Source organism: Coenobita brevimanus, chromosome 97 (assembly GCF_032717465.1).
Source record: "Coenobita brevimanus isolate Jiangsu-jjx chromosome 97, ASM3271746v2, whole genome shotgun sequence".
Classification (NCBI taxonomy): Eukaryota; Metazoa; Arthropoda; class Malacostraca; order Decapoda; family Coenobitidae; genus Coenobita; species Coenobita brevimanus.
The window spans coordinates 17,949,332-17,965,408 of NC_137050.1; the positions used below are offsets into that span (position 1 = coordinate 17,949,332).

At 39.0% G+C, this 16,077-nt stretch overlaps 1 protein-coding gene across 1 annotated transcript in view; it reads right to left on the bottom strand.

The window, feature by feature from the left end:
* Positions 1–1,058: 1,058 nt before the first annotated feature.
* Positions 1,059–16,077, bottom strand: part of ProRS-m (prolyl-tRNA synthetase 2-like protein, mitochondrial) — a 147,087-nt gene continuing 132,068 nt past the window's right edge. Inside the window, exon 9 of the mRNA XM_080283504.1 lies at positions 1,059–1,361. Within this exon, the coding sequence (XP_080139630.1) occupies positions 1,059–1,361 (303 nt within the window). The remainder of the gene's footprint in view (positions 1,362–16,077) is intronic.

A 16,077-nucleotide genomic window follows, 5' to 3' on the forward strand; every position in this document is an offset into this window, starting at 1 on the left:
CAGGCATCTCGAAATGATCGGATCTTGAATTTGGCTCTCTCTCGTATTTTGTTTTCTCTTGGAAGGAACAGTTATTGTGGGCTCCTAGCCTTTGGTTCCTTCCTTCTCGCATTAAAAAAAAAAAAAAAAAAAAAAAAAAAGTAGAATGAGAGGATTTATTTGTGATGGATGATGGAAGAACAAAGGGACATGGATACAAACTGAGAAAAAGCTGATGCATTATAGATCTAAAATAAATTTAGTTAACCTAGCAAAAATATTGATACTTGGAACAGTCTAGAAGAGGTGGTGGTGTGAACAAAGAATATCTGCATATTTATTACTACATTAGATAAAAGAATTCTTTGAGTGAAGACAGTAAGAGCCTAGCTCAATTTCTGTGTGTTACAACTATGTACAGTATTTACACACCAATCAAAACACAACATCCACTTTCACTTTGTGAGGACGAGTGTCATAATACGAAACAATTTGGTGTCTACTAGCCATCTTCATAGCCAATACCACTAATGAAAACCACATTAATCAAGGGGCTTTACCCTGGTTGAATATGGATGCTTTCATACAATGGCACTGATGTAACTCAGAAGGTTAGTATAAACATTCCTCAAGTCCCTCCCTGTCCTCTAAAATGAGGATGGTGACCTGCAAGAGATGGGGACTTTCAGCCTGCAATCCACCACCTTTATTTCCAGATGAAATTGGGGCCAAAGGGACAAAAACAACAATAGCAACGACCTCCTAAGGAATGCAAAGTCTGCAGAAGTATACCAGATACTGATACCAGCACAGCTTTAAAATACCACCATTCCATCATCTGGCTGATAATTGCAAAGTAAGTTAACTGCTGAATCTCTTAGACCCTAATCATGCATTTTTTTTTTTTTTTTCAAAATTAATGTACTTGCTATAATGGTACACAGCTACACATAAATACAATATAATACCTTCAGATTACTTTATACTGACATTAAGACTACACAACATAAACTAAAATTTTATATACTGTATTTACTTTTGTACAATTTAGGTTGACCAATAAAACTACATACAGGTACTTATAATTTCTGTTTATTTTTCACAGTCTCTCTGAAGTACTGTAGTAGCATCTGATGTGATAAGTGGTGTGACTCATGAGTGACTGTGTCAATAAGCTCAAATATGGGTACATGTTCAGCTGCTCTCTTACCCACGATCAGAATGAAGGGGTAACCAGTCCTGGTGGCTTCAAGTACCCGACGGCCAATGGTGAGACTGTCACGGTCATCTATCACTATATCATCAACATAACCATCCTCTTTGCTCACCATGTGAGCCATGTGTTCTACCCATGAACTCACACTGGACTCACGGCTTCCTTTCTGTGAAAATGATAAAAATTATGGCACAATATTAGCAAAAATAAATAAATAAAATAGATAACAATAATACAGCAATCCCTCAATTATCCAACGTAATAGAACCAAAGGCATGTCCGGGTAGTGGCAATGGCCAGATAATGAACAATATCCCCCTTCTATACTCAGACCCTACCTAAATACCCAACCTCCAACCTATACCTAACCTATTTGTACAGTACCTCTGCTTACTTTGCCAGTGTTTTCTGAACATTCATGCATAAATGGACATCAAAACACACATAGGAATATCCAAAGTAATGCTAAACACCAAGAAAACCATGAAAAAAAAAATGAAAAATGAAAAATGAAAAATACCCTACCCATACACTACTGTACAGTATGTACAGTACCCCTCCTGATTTTGGCACTGTTTTCAGGTCAATCTGCCATATATAGACATCAAAACACACACAGAGTTATCCAGAGTAATGCTAGACACCAAGAAAACCATGGAAAAAAAAAAAAAAAAATGAAAAAAAATGAAAACCAAAAAACACCCTACCTATACACTATTGTATGTACAGTACCCCTCCTAATTTTGGCATTGTTCTTGGGTTAATTTAGACATCAAAACACACACAGGAATATCCAAAGCAAAGCTAAACACCATGAAATTATGAAAAAAATAAAAATAAATAAAATAAAAATGAAAACCAAAAAACACCCTACCCATACACTACTGTATATACGGTACCCCTCCTAATTTTGGCACTGTTTTCGGGTCAAGCAACGTTGGGTCTGGTTAGTACTTGGATGGGTGACCGCCTGGGAACACCAGATGCTGTTGGCATCCCTACGTCAAGTGGGGTTGGTGGAGGATTAGTGCCCCTCCCTGTAAAACAATTAACTCTAAGCCCTTGGCCACCTTGTCTGGGATACATGGCGTCTGGCAATGAATGAATGAATGAATGAATGAATGAATGCCATAATTAGACATCAAAACACAAAGGATTATCCACATTAATGCTAAACACTAAGAGGAAACAATGCATAAACAATATCCACAAAAAGCCTCAGGATGGTTGGAAAATCAGTTATCTGACACCAATGATAACAGCTACCGGGCCACAAAAAAATTCCATGGCCAAATATGCCACCGAAAATTGGTTAAACTGGTATAAATGGTATACCACCATCTCTGCTGGTGTTTATACAATAAAATATGCTAATAAAAACACAGAGAACTGATGAATAAATGTAAAGAAATGCAGTGAAAACATACTGTATAGTGCTCAAGAGTACAACTTACCTTCATATAACTGCCCACCATCCTAGTGCAAAATTTTGCCAGCACCTTCCACAAGTCACGCACATGTCTATATGCAAAATTCCATGAGCTTTCTCGTGGTCACTTCGGTATTTCAATATGACCAATAGTATTCATACAAATTGCAACAAAAATTAAAAACTCATGAGTCAGTGCTATCAGTATGAAGGAGGGGAGGGACTGAGGGAGTTAGGGGTGAGCCAGGAGGGTATGGAGGAGGGACAGAAGGTGGGGAGAAGCAAGGGATTGGCCAGGATTTTCACCCATCTGTCACGAGGTGGACGGGCACTTTTACCATACATTTACGCATGGCTTGTGGTTTGTTAGACATGTGGTGGCCATTCAGAAACAAAACCCCTGGTGACCGGGTGACTTTGGACATTCAGTAAAGAGGCCGACGGCCACTGTCATTGAACAAGTACTCGTGGCTTGTGGTCTGTGTTCGATGAGTGGTGGCAGTTGGGAAAGACTTAGCATGATGGACGGGCAACTTTGGAAACTGGGTGGGGAGCATACAGACGTTTTGACACCGCCTATGAGTTACAGTTTTATTACTTGGGTGCCGGAGGTTCGTTGGGAGTAATCAGACCAGCATGTGACTTTGACCATTCAGTACAGGGGCAGACAGACATTTTAGCTCTGGTTGTGGGTGACGGCCTATTTCCCGCTCACGGCTCCAGCCCAGCAGCCACGATACCATATGTTTGAACATATCGACTGGCCAGCTGATGTTCTCGGGGACTTTTACGTCTGGATAATTGCATGTAAATTCAGATAATGGTTTAACAGAGCCCAGGTACAATATCTGGATAATGAATAGGTCCAGATACTACATGTCCAGATAAATGAGGGATTACTGTATATAATTAGATAAATGATGTTCTGTAGCTACAATTATTGCAGAATCACTTCCCAATACAGTATACAGTAATTAAACTACGGTATAGTAGCATTATTAACACAGACTGCTGCCTGTTCTTTCCAGTATCCTTCTACTTGACCCATTCCATGCCGGAGCCTTTGTTGGCTTTTTGGCCCCAGCGCTGAGGGTTCAGGAGGCTGTGTGGCCCACAGTGTTGCCCATTTTCAATTATTTTTATTCCAAGAATAGGCCTGAATAATAGTCAAAATATGACTAGTAATAGTAAAAGTGCTCACTTCGGCTGTTTTCTCCCCCAAAACAGGTGTTTTGGTCCAGCACGCCCAGATTTGCATCAGATGGCTACTTTCAGATATTGCCAGTGGCTAATGTGGTTAGATAGTCCAATTTGGTGTGGAGGGGGTGGATGCATGTAGTACTTGTAGTAAGAAAATGCTACCAGGTTTACATTACGCAACAAGTCAAAAATATTATGATGGGAAGTTAAGGCTCCGTGCTAATTTTAAGTATTTTCACATTCATTTTATTTTTTTATTATTATTATATTGGTATAAGGCACAATAAACACTCATGTTGCACACAGTTACATTAGTTACAGTAAATCACACATTTCTTACACTACTTTCCTTACATTACTTGATTTTATGATTTACCTAGCAAGCAGCAGCCAAGGAATTAACAGCAGAAATGATTACAAAAAATGGGAACATATTGAGGACTTACTGCTGTACCCAGTTTACTCAAAGAATATTTAAAATAAAACCCCCATGCAGTACTTTGTCTCATTGCAGTTAGATGTAAGTAATTTGCCTCCGCACTTGGTCTTGCAAACTTCACCTGGATGTTTTGATCTGCATTACTTCATGTTCTCTGGTGGTGGTATTCTAGTTACAGTTTATGGTAAGGCTTAGGTAGGAGAGCATTATTTTAAAAATCAAGTTACATGTATTACTGACTGATGCTAAAGAAACTTTTATATCATTATGTTTGTTGTACTGGTATTTTTTTATATTTATTGTACTGTAGTTATCATAATACTTATAATGGTAGTTGTCTCTTTTATTCCTGACAACTTTTGCAAAACAAGAACTTGGGTTTTTGTGGAGACAGTCATGTAGGTAATTTGTAGACATGGCACAGTAAAACTGAATTGCCTAAAGTTGAGGTCACTCACTGTTTAGAATCTTGTGGTAGGTGGGGGTGCCCATCATCCACTCACTCAATGTACAGATGCCATATGATCTCTACACTGAGTGACAAGCCAAATGGTTTCCTGTACCCAGGAAACCATTTACTACGCTGGGTGGTAACCACATAACCGGGGATTCTGGCAGAGTTAAGTGTCCCCCAGATTCCCCTATCCAAAATCACTTAATCATGGCAGTCATTTCAGAGAGCCTCGGAGGGCCCAATACCTGCCCTGGGCCCCAACCAAATGGGCAGACTCGCATGGCCATGTGGAATGTGAGAGGTGTGAATGAGGAGAGCAAGAAGGTGGAAGTGGTGAATGTGTTTAAGAGTGCGAGATATGCCGTGATGGCATTGTGTTAAACGAAGATGAAAGGATGCGAAGTGGAGGAGTGGGAGGGTGTGAAATGTGTAAGATCAGGAATGAATGGGCGAGGAAGATGCAAGGAAGGAGTTGCTTTGTTGATGAATGAGGTGTGGCAGCGTGGAATGAGAGACTACAAATGTGTCAGCTCGAGGTGTATGTATGTCAAGTTCAAGTTTGAGAAGGTGAAAGTGGCAGTGATTGTACAGTATGCACTGTGTGAGGACAGGAGTGAGAGAGAGAAAGACAGGTTTTGGGATGAGCTGGGTGAAGGAGTTATAAAGTGATTGTGACGGGGAATATGAACGGAAGAGTAGGCACTGGTTCTGAGGATGGCATAATGGGTTGCTATGAAGTACCCGGAGAAAATGATAATGGAAAGGGACTGAAGGATAAGTGTCAGGAGAGGAGGTTGTGCATTTGTAACTCATATTTCAAACACAGAGATGCACATAAATATACATGGTATAGAGGGAGTGGGGATTGTGTTGAAAGAAGCCTGATTGATTACGTGCTCATAGAGGGGTTGATGATGGGAATGGCTGCTGATACGAGGGCTGTGAGAGGACAATGTGGAGGTCTGTCAGATCATATGATTGTGGTATGCAAAATCAAGCTGAGAGGAGTGAGGTGGATCAGGAGAGAGAGGAGCAGTCAGGGAGAAAGATTGAAAGTTGAGAAGCTGAAGATCAAAGAAATGGCAGATGAATACAGGACCAAAGTAAAGGACGAGTTAGAATTACTGAAGTGGAATGAAATGGATCTGGACAGACTGTGGAATGCATATAGAGATTGCTTAGTTAGGAATGCTAAAGCGGTGTGTGGTGTGGCAAGAGTAACAACAAAGAAGAAAGGTACAGCATGATGGGATGAGGAGGTAAAGAGAGTGGTGGAGGAAAAAAGGAAGAAGTGGCTAAAGTGGTTACAGGACAGGGATTCAGTTGAAATAAGAACTGAATATGTTGTGAGCAAGAAGCACGTAAAGAGACTAGTGAAGAGGAAAAGGAAGGAGGTAAATGATGATCTAGGAAGAAAAATGAATGCGAATTACTCTGAAAAGAGAAAGTTATTCTGGAAAGAGGTGCGGAAATGTAGAAGTGAAAGCAGAAAGAAATGGGATGGTGTGAAGGATGCAGGTGGTAGATTATTAACCCATGGAGATGAAGTAAGGACCAGATGGAAAGAATATTTTGAAAGCCTGATGAATGGGGATAGAGAGAGCAGAGCAGCTGTAAACATGATTGGTTTTGGGGCTGTGCAGAGAAGGAATGCAGTGCCGGGAGACGTGACACTCGCACAGGTGAAGAGTGCTGTGAAGCGGCTGAAAAATGGGAAAGCAGCTGGGGTTGATGAGGTGTATGCAGAAATGCTTAAATGTAGTGGAGAGAATGGAATGAAGTGCTTGTTGAAGATATGTAAGAAGGCATGGATGAGTGAAACTGCCTGCTGAGTGGAAAAAGGCTGTGATTGTATCACTGTACAAAAATAAAGGTGAACGAAGTGAGTGCAAGAATTATCGTGGCATAAGCTTACTGAGTGTGGTAGGGAAGGTATATGAAAGAATTATTACAGAGAAAGTAAGAGAGATATCAGAAGTCCTAGTGAGTGATAAACAGGGTGGTTTTAGGAGTGAGAGAGGATGTGTGGACCAAATATTTGCAGTGAGACAGATAGTAAAGAAGGCTTGTGAGAAGGACCATAAGGTGTTTATGGCATTCATGGATCTGGAAAAAGCATATGACAAAGTGGACAGAGAAGGATTGTGGAAAGTTTTGCGCAAGTACGGTGTAGAGGGTAAGCTGCTAGGTGCCATCAAGAGTTTTTATGATGGTAGTGAAGCATGTATCAGGGTTAATGGGCATCTAAGTGAATGGTTCACGATCAGTGTGGGCATGCGACAAGGTTGTGTGATGTCCCCATGGTTGTTCAATGTATATATGGATGGGGTGATGAGAGAAGTGAAAACACGAGTAATGGAGAGAGGGATGGCATTGGTAATGAATGGTGATGGATGGAATATCTCAAATTTGTTGTACAGTAGTGCACCAACTTTCGCTACAGCAGGATTCGCGGAATCCACTTTCGCGGCATGCACCAAATATTCCCTAACTTCCACTTTCGCTTGAAAAAAATCGATTTTCGCGCACAAATTTTGGGTTTGGGACAGTATTTTGAACTTTGAATTTCCTGCACCGCCCGCCCGCAACCCACCGCCATCTTAAATGACGTCATGTCAACACTCTATCCACCCATTCCCGCCATTGTGTACGAGCGTGCTAGCTCCATTGTGTTGGATTCTCACGGTTCAATGGCCTCTACTATACCTGGTAGTGTGGGGAAAGGGCCTGGTGGTGTGGGGGGAGAGCCTGGTGGTGTGGGGGGAGGGCCGGGAGGCAGTGGTGGTGATAAAAAGTGGCCGGGACATTCAAAGTCGGGAGGAAAGGCCAAGGCTAAAAGAGAGTATCGTGTTGGAGTGAAGAAACGGCAGTATAATAATGAAATGAAAAGGAAGATAGTTGTTTGTATCTCACAATGCAATGTACAATAGTGATTTGATGTACTGTATTGCAAGTGAAAATGAAAATCTGATGTTACTTTAGGATAACTGGGAACCAATTAGCCTTTTTGCCATAAAGACAATGCCCCAACTTTCGCTAATTCCACTTTCGCGCATTATTTTTGGACCCAATTAGGCGCAAAAATTGGTGCCCCACTGTATGCTGATGATGCAGTACTGCTTGCAAGTACCGGACAGGAACTTGGTAGGCTAGTGCAGAGTTTTGCTGATGTCTGTAAGCGTCATTCCTTGAGAGTAAATGTAGAAAAGAGTAAAGTGATGGTTATTGAGAGAGGTGACTCCCAGTGCAATGTAACAGTGAAAGGAGAGAGCCTGGAACTGGTGAGAGAGTTCAAATACCTGGGTACAGATATAGATAAGAGAGGAAAATGTGCAAAAGAAGTTGAAAGTAGAGTGACACAAGGAAGAAAAGTAGCTGGTGCAATGAAGACCTTAATAAGAAACAGAGGCTTGAGTGTTGCAGGTGCACGAGGCTTACATGAAGGAGTGTTAGTGCCAACTTTAACATATGGATGTGAGACTATGGTGTGGCATGAAAATGAAAAGTCAAGAGTAAGAGCAGTGGAGATGGGACTGCTGAGGAATGTATGTGGAGTACAGAGGGCGGATAGGATACGAAATAATGTGATTCGTGAAAGATGCGGAGTGAGGAAGTCGGTGGACACCAGAATTGAAGAGAGTGTACTGAGATAGTATGGTCATGTGGTGAGAATGGAGAAGGTTGTGTGATGTCCCCATGGTTGTTCAATGTATATATGGATGGGGTGATGAGAGAAGTGAAAACACGAGTAATGGAGAGAGGGATGGCATTGGTAATGAATGGTGATGGATGGAATATCTCAAATTTGTTGTATGCTGATGATGCAGTACTGCTTGCAAGTACCGGACAGGAACTTGGTAGGCTAGTGCAGAGTTTTGCTGATGTCTGTAAGCATTGTTCCTTGAGAGTAAATGTAGAAAAGAGTAAAGTGATGGTTACTGAGAGAGAAGGTGACTCCCAGTGCAATGTAATAGTGAAAGGAGAGAGCCTGGAATTGGTGAGAGAGTTCAAATACTTGGGTACAGATACAGATAAGAGAGGAAAATGTGCAAAAGAAGTTGAAAGCAGAGTGACAAGGAAGAAAAGTAGCTGGTGCAATGAAGACCTTAATAAGAAACAGAGGCTTGAGTGTTGCAGGTGCACGAGGCTTACATGAAGGAGTGTTAGTGCCAACTTTAACATATGGATGTGAGACTATGGTGTGGCATGAAAATGAAAAGTCAAGAGTAAGAGCAGCGGAGATGGGAATGCTGAGGAATGTATGTGGAGTTCAGAGGGTGGATAGGATACGAAATAATGTGATTCGTGAAAGATGCGGAGTGAGGAAGTCGGTGGACACCAGAATTGAAGAGAGTGTACTGAGATAGTATGGTCATGTGGAGAGAATGGATAACAACAGAGTGGTGAAGAAGGTATATCTGGGCGAATTCAAAGGAGGTAGGAGGCTCGGTAGGCCAAGGAGAAGGTGGAGAGATATGGTGGATGAATGTATGAGGAAGAGAGGTTAGGAAGTTGGTGGGGCTAGGGAACTGGCAGGAGATCGAGCTGGCTGGATGAATTTTGTGAGGAGAAGTGCATGATCAGGGATTTTTGGCATCCCTTTTAACGTGGCAGTGTCTGGACTGACTCTGTCAGATACGATTATGTGAAGCTACAGAACGTGGTGAATGTTTTTAGCGTATCCGACAGAGCCAGGATTCCGGGGGCTTGAATGATGAGTGAATGGAAGCGTGGCCCATTGGACCGGGCAATTTTGGGCTGTCTGGACATTGCTATTCCTCACCTTGCCCTTGGGTGGGAAAGGAGGTCCGGATGATGATGATGACAATGATTCTATTTGCTTACATTTTATTATATAATTTTCATTATATACACTACTTATGCATTACTATCACTTGGAAGTTCTCCAACTTCGACTAGAATTCAGGAATGAGCACAATAACGTTGGCAGGCGACGTGACCAAGATTTGCGTCAGATGGCTACTTTCAGATACTGTCAGTGGCTGATGTGGAAAGATAGTCCATTTTGGTGTGGAGTGGGTGGATGCATCGAGTACTTGCAGTATGGAAACACAACCTGGTGTATGTAATGTGGCCACAGTGGAAACTATGATGATGGGAAGTTGGGTTTCTGTTCTAATTTTACGTATTTTCACATTCGATTCTTTATTTTATTTTATAATGGTATAAGGCATGGGAGGGGAGGAGGGGTGTCAGTCATCCCATTTTCTGTCGCACACTAAGGGGAGACTCAAATAATTTCATGCAAATGTGAGAAAAACCATGACCATATATGTATATATATGGACTCAGAAATTTAGGGTACTATGATTTTGTCTGAATATAAATGAGCAGAAATTTTGATACTACTGGTTTGTCCATATACAGTATATATACAGACATAGTACAGAATGGATTAACCAAGAAATTATTTCAACACCAAAAATGGTTGTTATGTGTCTGCATGCAATTTTCTAAAAACCTGTCCTTGTGTTTCTAATGATCTGAAATTTCTCTAGTCTAGCTAGAATGAAAATACTGTATTAAACTAATTATATCTATGTTTTTTTTTACATATCCTCTAACTAAAGGGGTGATGTGGAGCAAGTTATTGTGCCCCCTGTTAAATGGGTGGAGAGATGCAAATGCAGCATCCATCCACGAGCCAAACGTCCACTATTTCCTATGCTTCACTGTGGTGAAGTGTTGTCTACTGCATGGGAACATCGGTTCACTCCAAGGGGCATCTGTTTGTGGTTGATGGGTCTGCTCTGCCAGACAGATGGGATACAATACTACTACGGGTACAACACCAATTTTCTGGCACTGGATGACCCAGCACCTCTTTTAATCTAGACCAAATTACAAGCGGGTATTTGAAGAATCTATGCCAACCAGACCTGTTTACCAGGCAGCCACAAATAATGTTGAGTACAGCACGTGATCACTTGGATTGCTTACTCTGCACGTCTTGGTGGTGATCCCTGTATTTTGTCTGATTCTTACCTCTTTTTACTTCCATTTAACCCGAGTTATGGCTTCTGAGAAAGATTCAAGTGTCAGTGGTGGCATTAAGCATAAACACCAATCTATTCCAATACAGTCAAAATCCTTGATCATGGTTAACTGGCCCGCCAAACTATCACAATAATGAAATCCCCCAATAACAAAATATGGCAATAAATGGGAATAAATGTTAATTGGTGGGGGCGCCCATCATCCACCCACTTAGTGTAGTGGTACCCAGTGTTTAGGGTAGCTTTACATCGAGTGGCAAGCTAAATGATTTCCTGTAAACCAGGAAATCATTTACAACACTAGGTGGTAACCTTATAACCAACCAACACGTGTTCCCTACGTGACAGCAAGTGGGTTGGCAGAAGGTTACTGCCCCTCCCCGGAAAACAACTAACTAAAAATATGAACAAGAAGCCTCGAACCAGGACGGACCAAAAGATGACAATTAAGGACCGTACAAGGGACATGATACGGATGGCGACCTGGAATGTAAGGGGTGCAAATGATGAGCTGAATGAGAGAGAGATTGTCCAGGTGCTTGAGGGTGCAAAAGTGGATGTATGTGGATTAACTGAAACTAAATAGCGAGGTGAGAGTGTGAGAGAATGGGAGTATGGCTGGGGTATATGTGCAGGAGTAGGTGATAATGAGAGGGCAAAAGAAGGAGTGTGTATTGTTGTGAGTAACAGATGGAAGGAGAATATAAGACAGTATGGATCAGATGGTTCACGGATTGTGTGGGTAAGATTGAAAGTTGGACTACAAATGTGGGCGATTATGTGCGTGTATGCACCAACGCAAGATCATGCAAGCTGAGTGAGAGAAGAGTTCTGGACAAATGTGGAAGTGTGCATGGAAAAGTCTGAAAGGAATGAGAGAGTGATTTTGATTGGTGATATCTGAAACTGACTTGAAAATGTTTTATTTAGCCAAAAACATATATACATTAAGAACAATAAAAAACATTAATATTTCATTGGCTGAGCCTTTTGAGAGAAAAACTCTCGTAAAAGGCACCTGATTTGTAACACACTTGGGTTGTTGCTCTCTGTTTTGGCTATTTCAAAAGTATATTTAATAAATTAAAAAGACAAGCAAACCTAACACAAATAAGTATATAGGCAAGAACACTCACTAAAATAAACATTCACACCTACATTCACAATATATGCACATTCGTACACTTGCATGCACGCATGCCTGTACTCACAATACATGCATGCACACACACATGCACGCACACACATATGCATACTTGCATTTATAATACACATACCATAATACAAATGATCATATTCTCATTCAATGTACAGTCATATGCAGATTAATTTTCTATCCTGAATTTTTTTATATGTGGCATAATATTGGAGGGATTGAATTATTTGTTTATATTGCTGTATGGAAGAATACCTTAGGGTAGCTGAAAAGTGATTTATTGAATAACTATATACGAATACATACTGAATACTAACAGTTAATTACTTTACTGTCCTGACTGTAATAAACCATAATTAATTGAGACCATACACCAAATACAAACATTCTCTGTATACCCACACTTATACTCTTTCTCATACATACTACATATTCTTACATACCTTCGCATACATTAGCATATGTATCTTTATTCACGCACATACACCGTAACTATAATACCATATATACATATATAAGGTCTGCTAGGTAGTTTACAGGGTCATCTACATACTGGTACATTCTATACATAACTACAGTATATACAGTAAAAGTCCAATTCTTCGGCATCCAATTCCCCGGCAAATCTGACATTTCGGCAGTTTTGAGAAATAGTCCCATTTACGAAAATCTCTGATCGTTCGGCAGATTTTCCGATTTTTTTCGTCAGTCTTGAAATTCTCCATGAGGACCCTCTACTGCTGGGGACTTCTTCCAGCAGTAGCAGACTCCAATCAACCCCTTCTATTGTACATATGTAATTAAGGAACCTACTATAAGTTTAGGTAAGTGCATGTGAACTTGTAGGCCTACTGTACCATTACATTTATATACAGTATGTTCACTAATTTAGTATAGTATAGTACTGTATTCATTACAGTATTGTACAGTATCAAACAGTATACAGTACTCTCTCCAAGCACATTTGTAATGATATGAGTAGTGATGATAGTGTTCACTGAAACATATAAGGTATTGAGTGGGTAGGGTTTTTGATAATTCGGCAATTTTGATTTTTCGGCACTAGCCTGGTCCCATAGATGCCGAAAAATAGGACTTCTACTGTATTCAAATATTCTTAAATGTCTACCAACTGTACGCTGGGCGATATTACTCATTGTAAAGTGATTCACCAGCTTACCCAATTACTTTGGGTATAAAGTATTTAAAAACTATTGATCAGTATATCAATGATGATACCCATTAATCAGGAAATATTTCAGTGATCTCTTGAAGCTGAACAAATTACTTTTTTCTCTAATATCTGAAGGCAGTCGGTTCCATACCTTCACTCCTTGATACTCGATGGATGATTGTGACTGGTTAGATATCATATAGGGAATTTCTAATAAATTGTTGTCTCTCAAATTGTATCTGTCATTATCACGTATATGGAACATGTTATTACTTAACAAATTATGTAAATTTTTGTAAACAAAAAGAGCATTGGAGTAAATTGCTACATCTCTGAACTTTAATAATTTAAGATTTAAAAATAAACTATTTGTGTTCATACCTGGATTTGAACATTATAGTTCTAATTATTTTTTTCTGTGAAGTTATTAGTGGTGTTATCCTAGAGTTACATACATTAGCCCAAACTGTATGGCAATAAAAGATATTTGGATATATCAATGAATAATGTACGAGAAGTAAAGAGTTAAACATTACGAGTTAGGTTAATTACACCGCATTGCTTGTTAATTTTTTTACGTACATTTTCAATGTGTAAATTCCAAGTGAGTTGTTTGTCTACAGTGACTCCAAGAAATTTTGTGCTATTCACTTCTTTAATAATTGCATCATTAATTTTTAACTGGCCTTGATTTTGAGGAACTGCTTTATTTCTATGAAAAATTATGAAATTTGTTTTATCAATATTTAGTGTGAGCTTGTTACTTATGATCCATTTGTTCACATTTAATAATTCATCATTCATCACATTCATCAAGGAATGAAGATTTTCGTGACAAGCATACAAAGTGCTGTCATCGGCAAATAGAATAAATTTTAATTGATTACTTGAATTTACTACATCATTTATATATATGAGGAAAAGCAAAGGTCCCAGTATTGACCCCTGTGGGACACCATATAAAATATCTTGTGTGCTTGATGTATTATTGTTATAATTCACACACTGTTTTCGGTTATTGAGATAAGATTGGAACCAGGCATTTGCAGTTCCCTTGATACCATAATGTTCTGGTTTAGTTAATAGGATGTGATGGTCTACTGTATGAAACGCTTTTGATAGATCTAAAAATACAGCAATTGTAAAATTTCTTTTGTCAAATGCACTTAGTATATCCTTGGTGAAAGTTATCAAAGCTAATTCAGTTGATCTTCCCTGCCTAAATCCATACTAGGACTCGGTCAAGATATTATGAGTTGTGCAATATTCCATTAATTTAATATACATAAGTTTTTCTAGAACTTTACTAAGTGCTGGTAACACGGACACTGGTCTATAATTCTTAAATTCTCTCGGTTCTCCTTTCTTAAAAATAGGGGTTACCTTAGCAATTTTAAGCTGATCTGGAAATATGCCAGTACGAAAAGATGAATTACATAAATGTAAAACAACAGGAGCAATTTCCACAGCAACCTCCTTTATTAAAAACATAGGAATTTCATCATAACCAGGAGCGGAGTTATTAAATTGACTGAGCACTGACATTAATTCATTTTCCGTGATGGAAGGTAAAGTTAGTGTCTCACTACGCCTGTTGCCTAAGTACATTCTAAAATCCATAGCTGGGTCCCTGATTCCTCCTGCCGGCTCTCTTCCTACATTAACAAAATAGTTATTGAAGTTATTTACGATATGGTCAGGCTCAGTAATTTCTATGTTATTTACCAATAAAGAGTTACATAGTTTAGTAACTTTATCTCTGTTGAGCACATTATTTATAACATTCCAGGTTTTCTTACTATTGCCTAAACTCTCTGTACGCTTTTTCTTATAATAGTTTAGCTTGACGGTTCTTATTGTCTGTGTAACTTGGTTACACAGTCTATGGTAAGAATCAACATGTGTAATAGGACGTTTGCAATATTTCCTTTGAAGCTTATTTTTTTCTTTAATTAAGGCAATTATATCAGGAGTTATATATGGTTTGGACATTTTTTTAGCTTTAATTTTTTTTAAGGTTAATGGAAAATGCTTACTGAAGCAAGCATTAAAAATGATTTGAAAATTGCTGTATATTACATTTGGATTACAGGAAGAAAGAACCAAGTCCCAATTTATTTGTTGTATGCAATTTTTAAAAGATTCTTTATTTTCGTTACTATAGTTTCTGAACGTGATCTGATCAATATGGTCTGACTCTTTAGTAGTACTGGAATTAAAAATTACAAATACAGGAAAATGATCAGATATAGCACTGTATAAGATGCCATTGTCTACAATCTGAGCATAATTGTTTGACCAAATATGGTCAATTAACGTAGCAGAAGAACCAGTCACTCTTGTTGGTTTAGTTACAGTATTGAAAAAGTGATTAGAGTAACTGATGGTCAGTAATTCAGATACTGATGTTTCACATTCAGATTTTAAAAGGTCAATATTAAAGTCACCTGATACGTAACCTATTTTGCCTCCGTTGCTTATTGTTGATATAATATTATTATACAGGTATGATGTCTTAAATTTTTTAATATCAGAATGAGGTCTCCTATAGACAACACCTACAATAAAGTTCTTGTTACCTTTGTTACATACTTCTACACATATACAGTAAACCCTCATTATATGATGGGGTTCCGTTCCTGAAAACCCCATTGTAAAGCAATCCATCATATAGCAATCCCATTATAACATGAAGTCAATGAGGATACATTCCCAGACATGCCTAAACTCTCACATACACACACTGTAGCACTCATATATATGAAATATCCTTATGTTTAAACATTTAAAGTAACACATTAATAGTGAATAAAGAGAAAAAAGCATGAAAATTACAGTATACAGTAGATCTTACCTTTACTGAAGCAAGCAACGGTTGTTTATGTGATTCCTAGACAATTCGCCATGAAGTCGACAATTCATCGTCATAATATGGACGTTCCCCGTCAGGACAATTCCCCGTCATTCTATAAATATACTTATTACTGATTAACTGATACTTTAATAACTAATT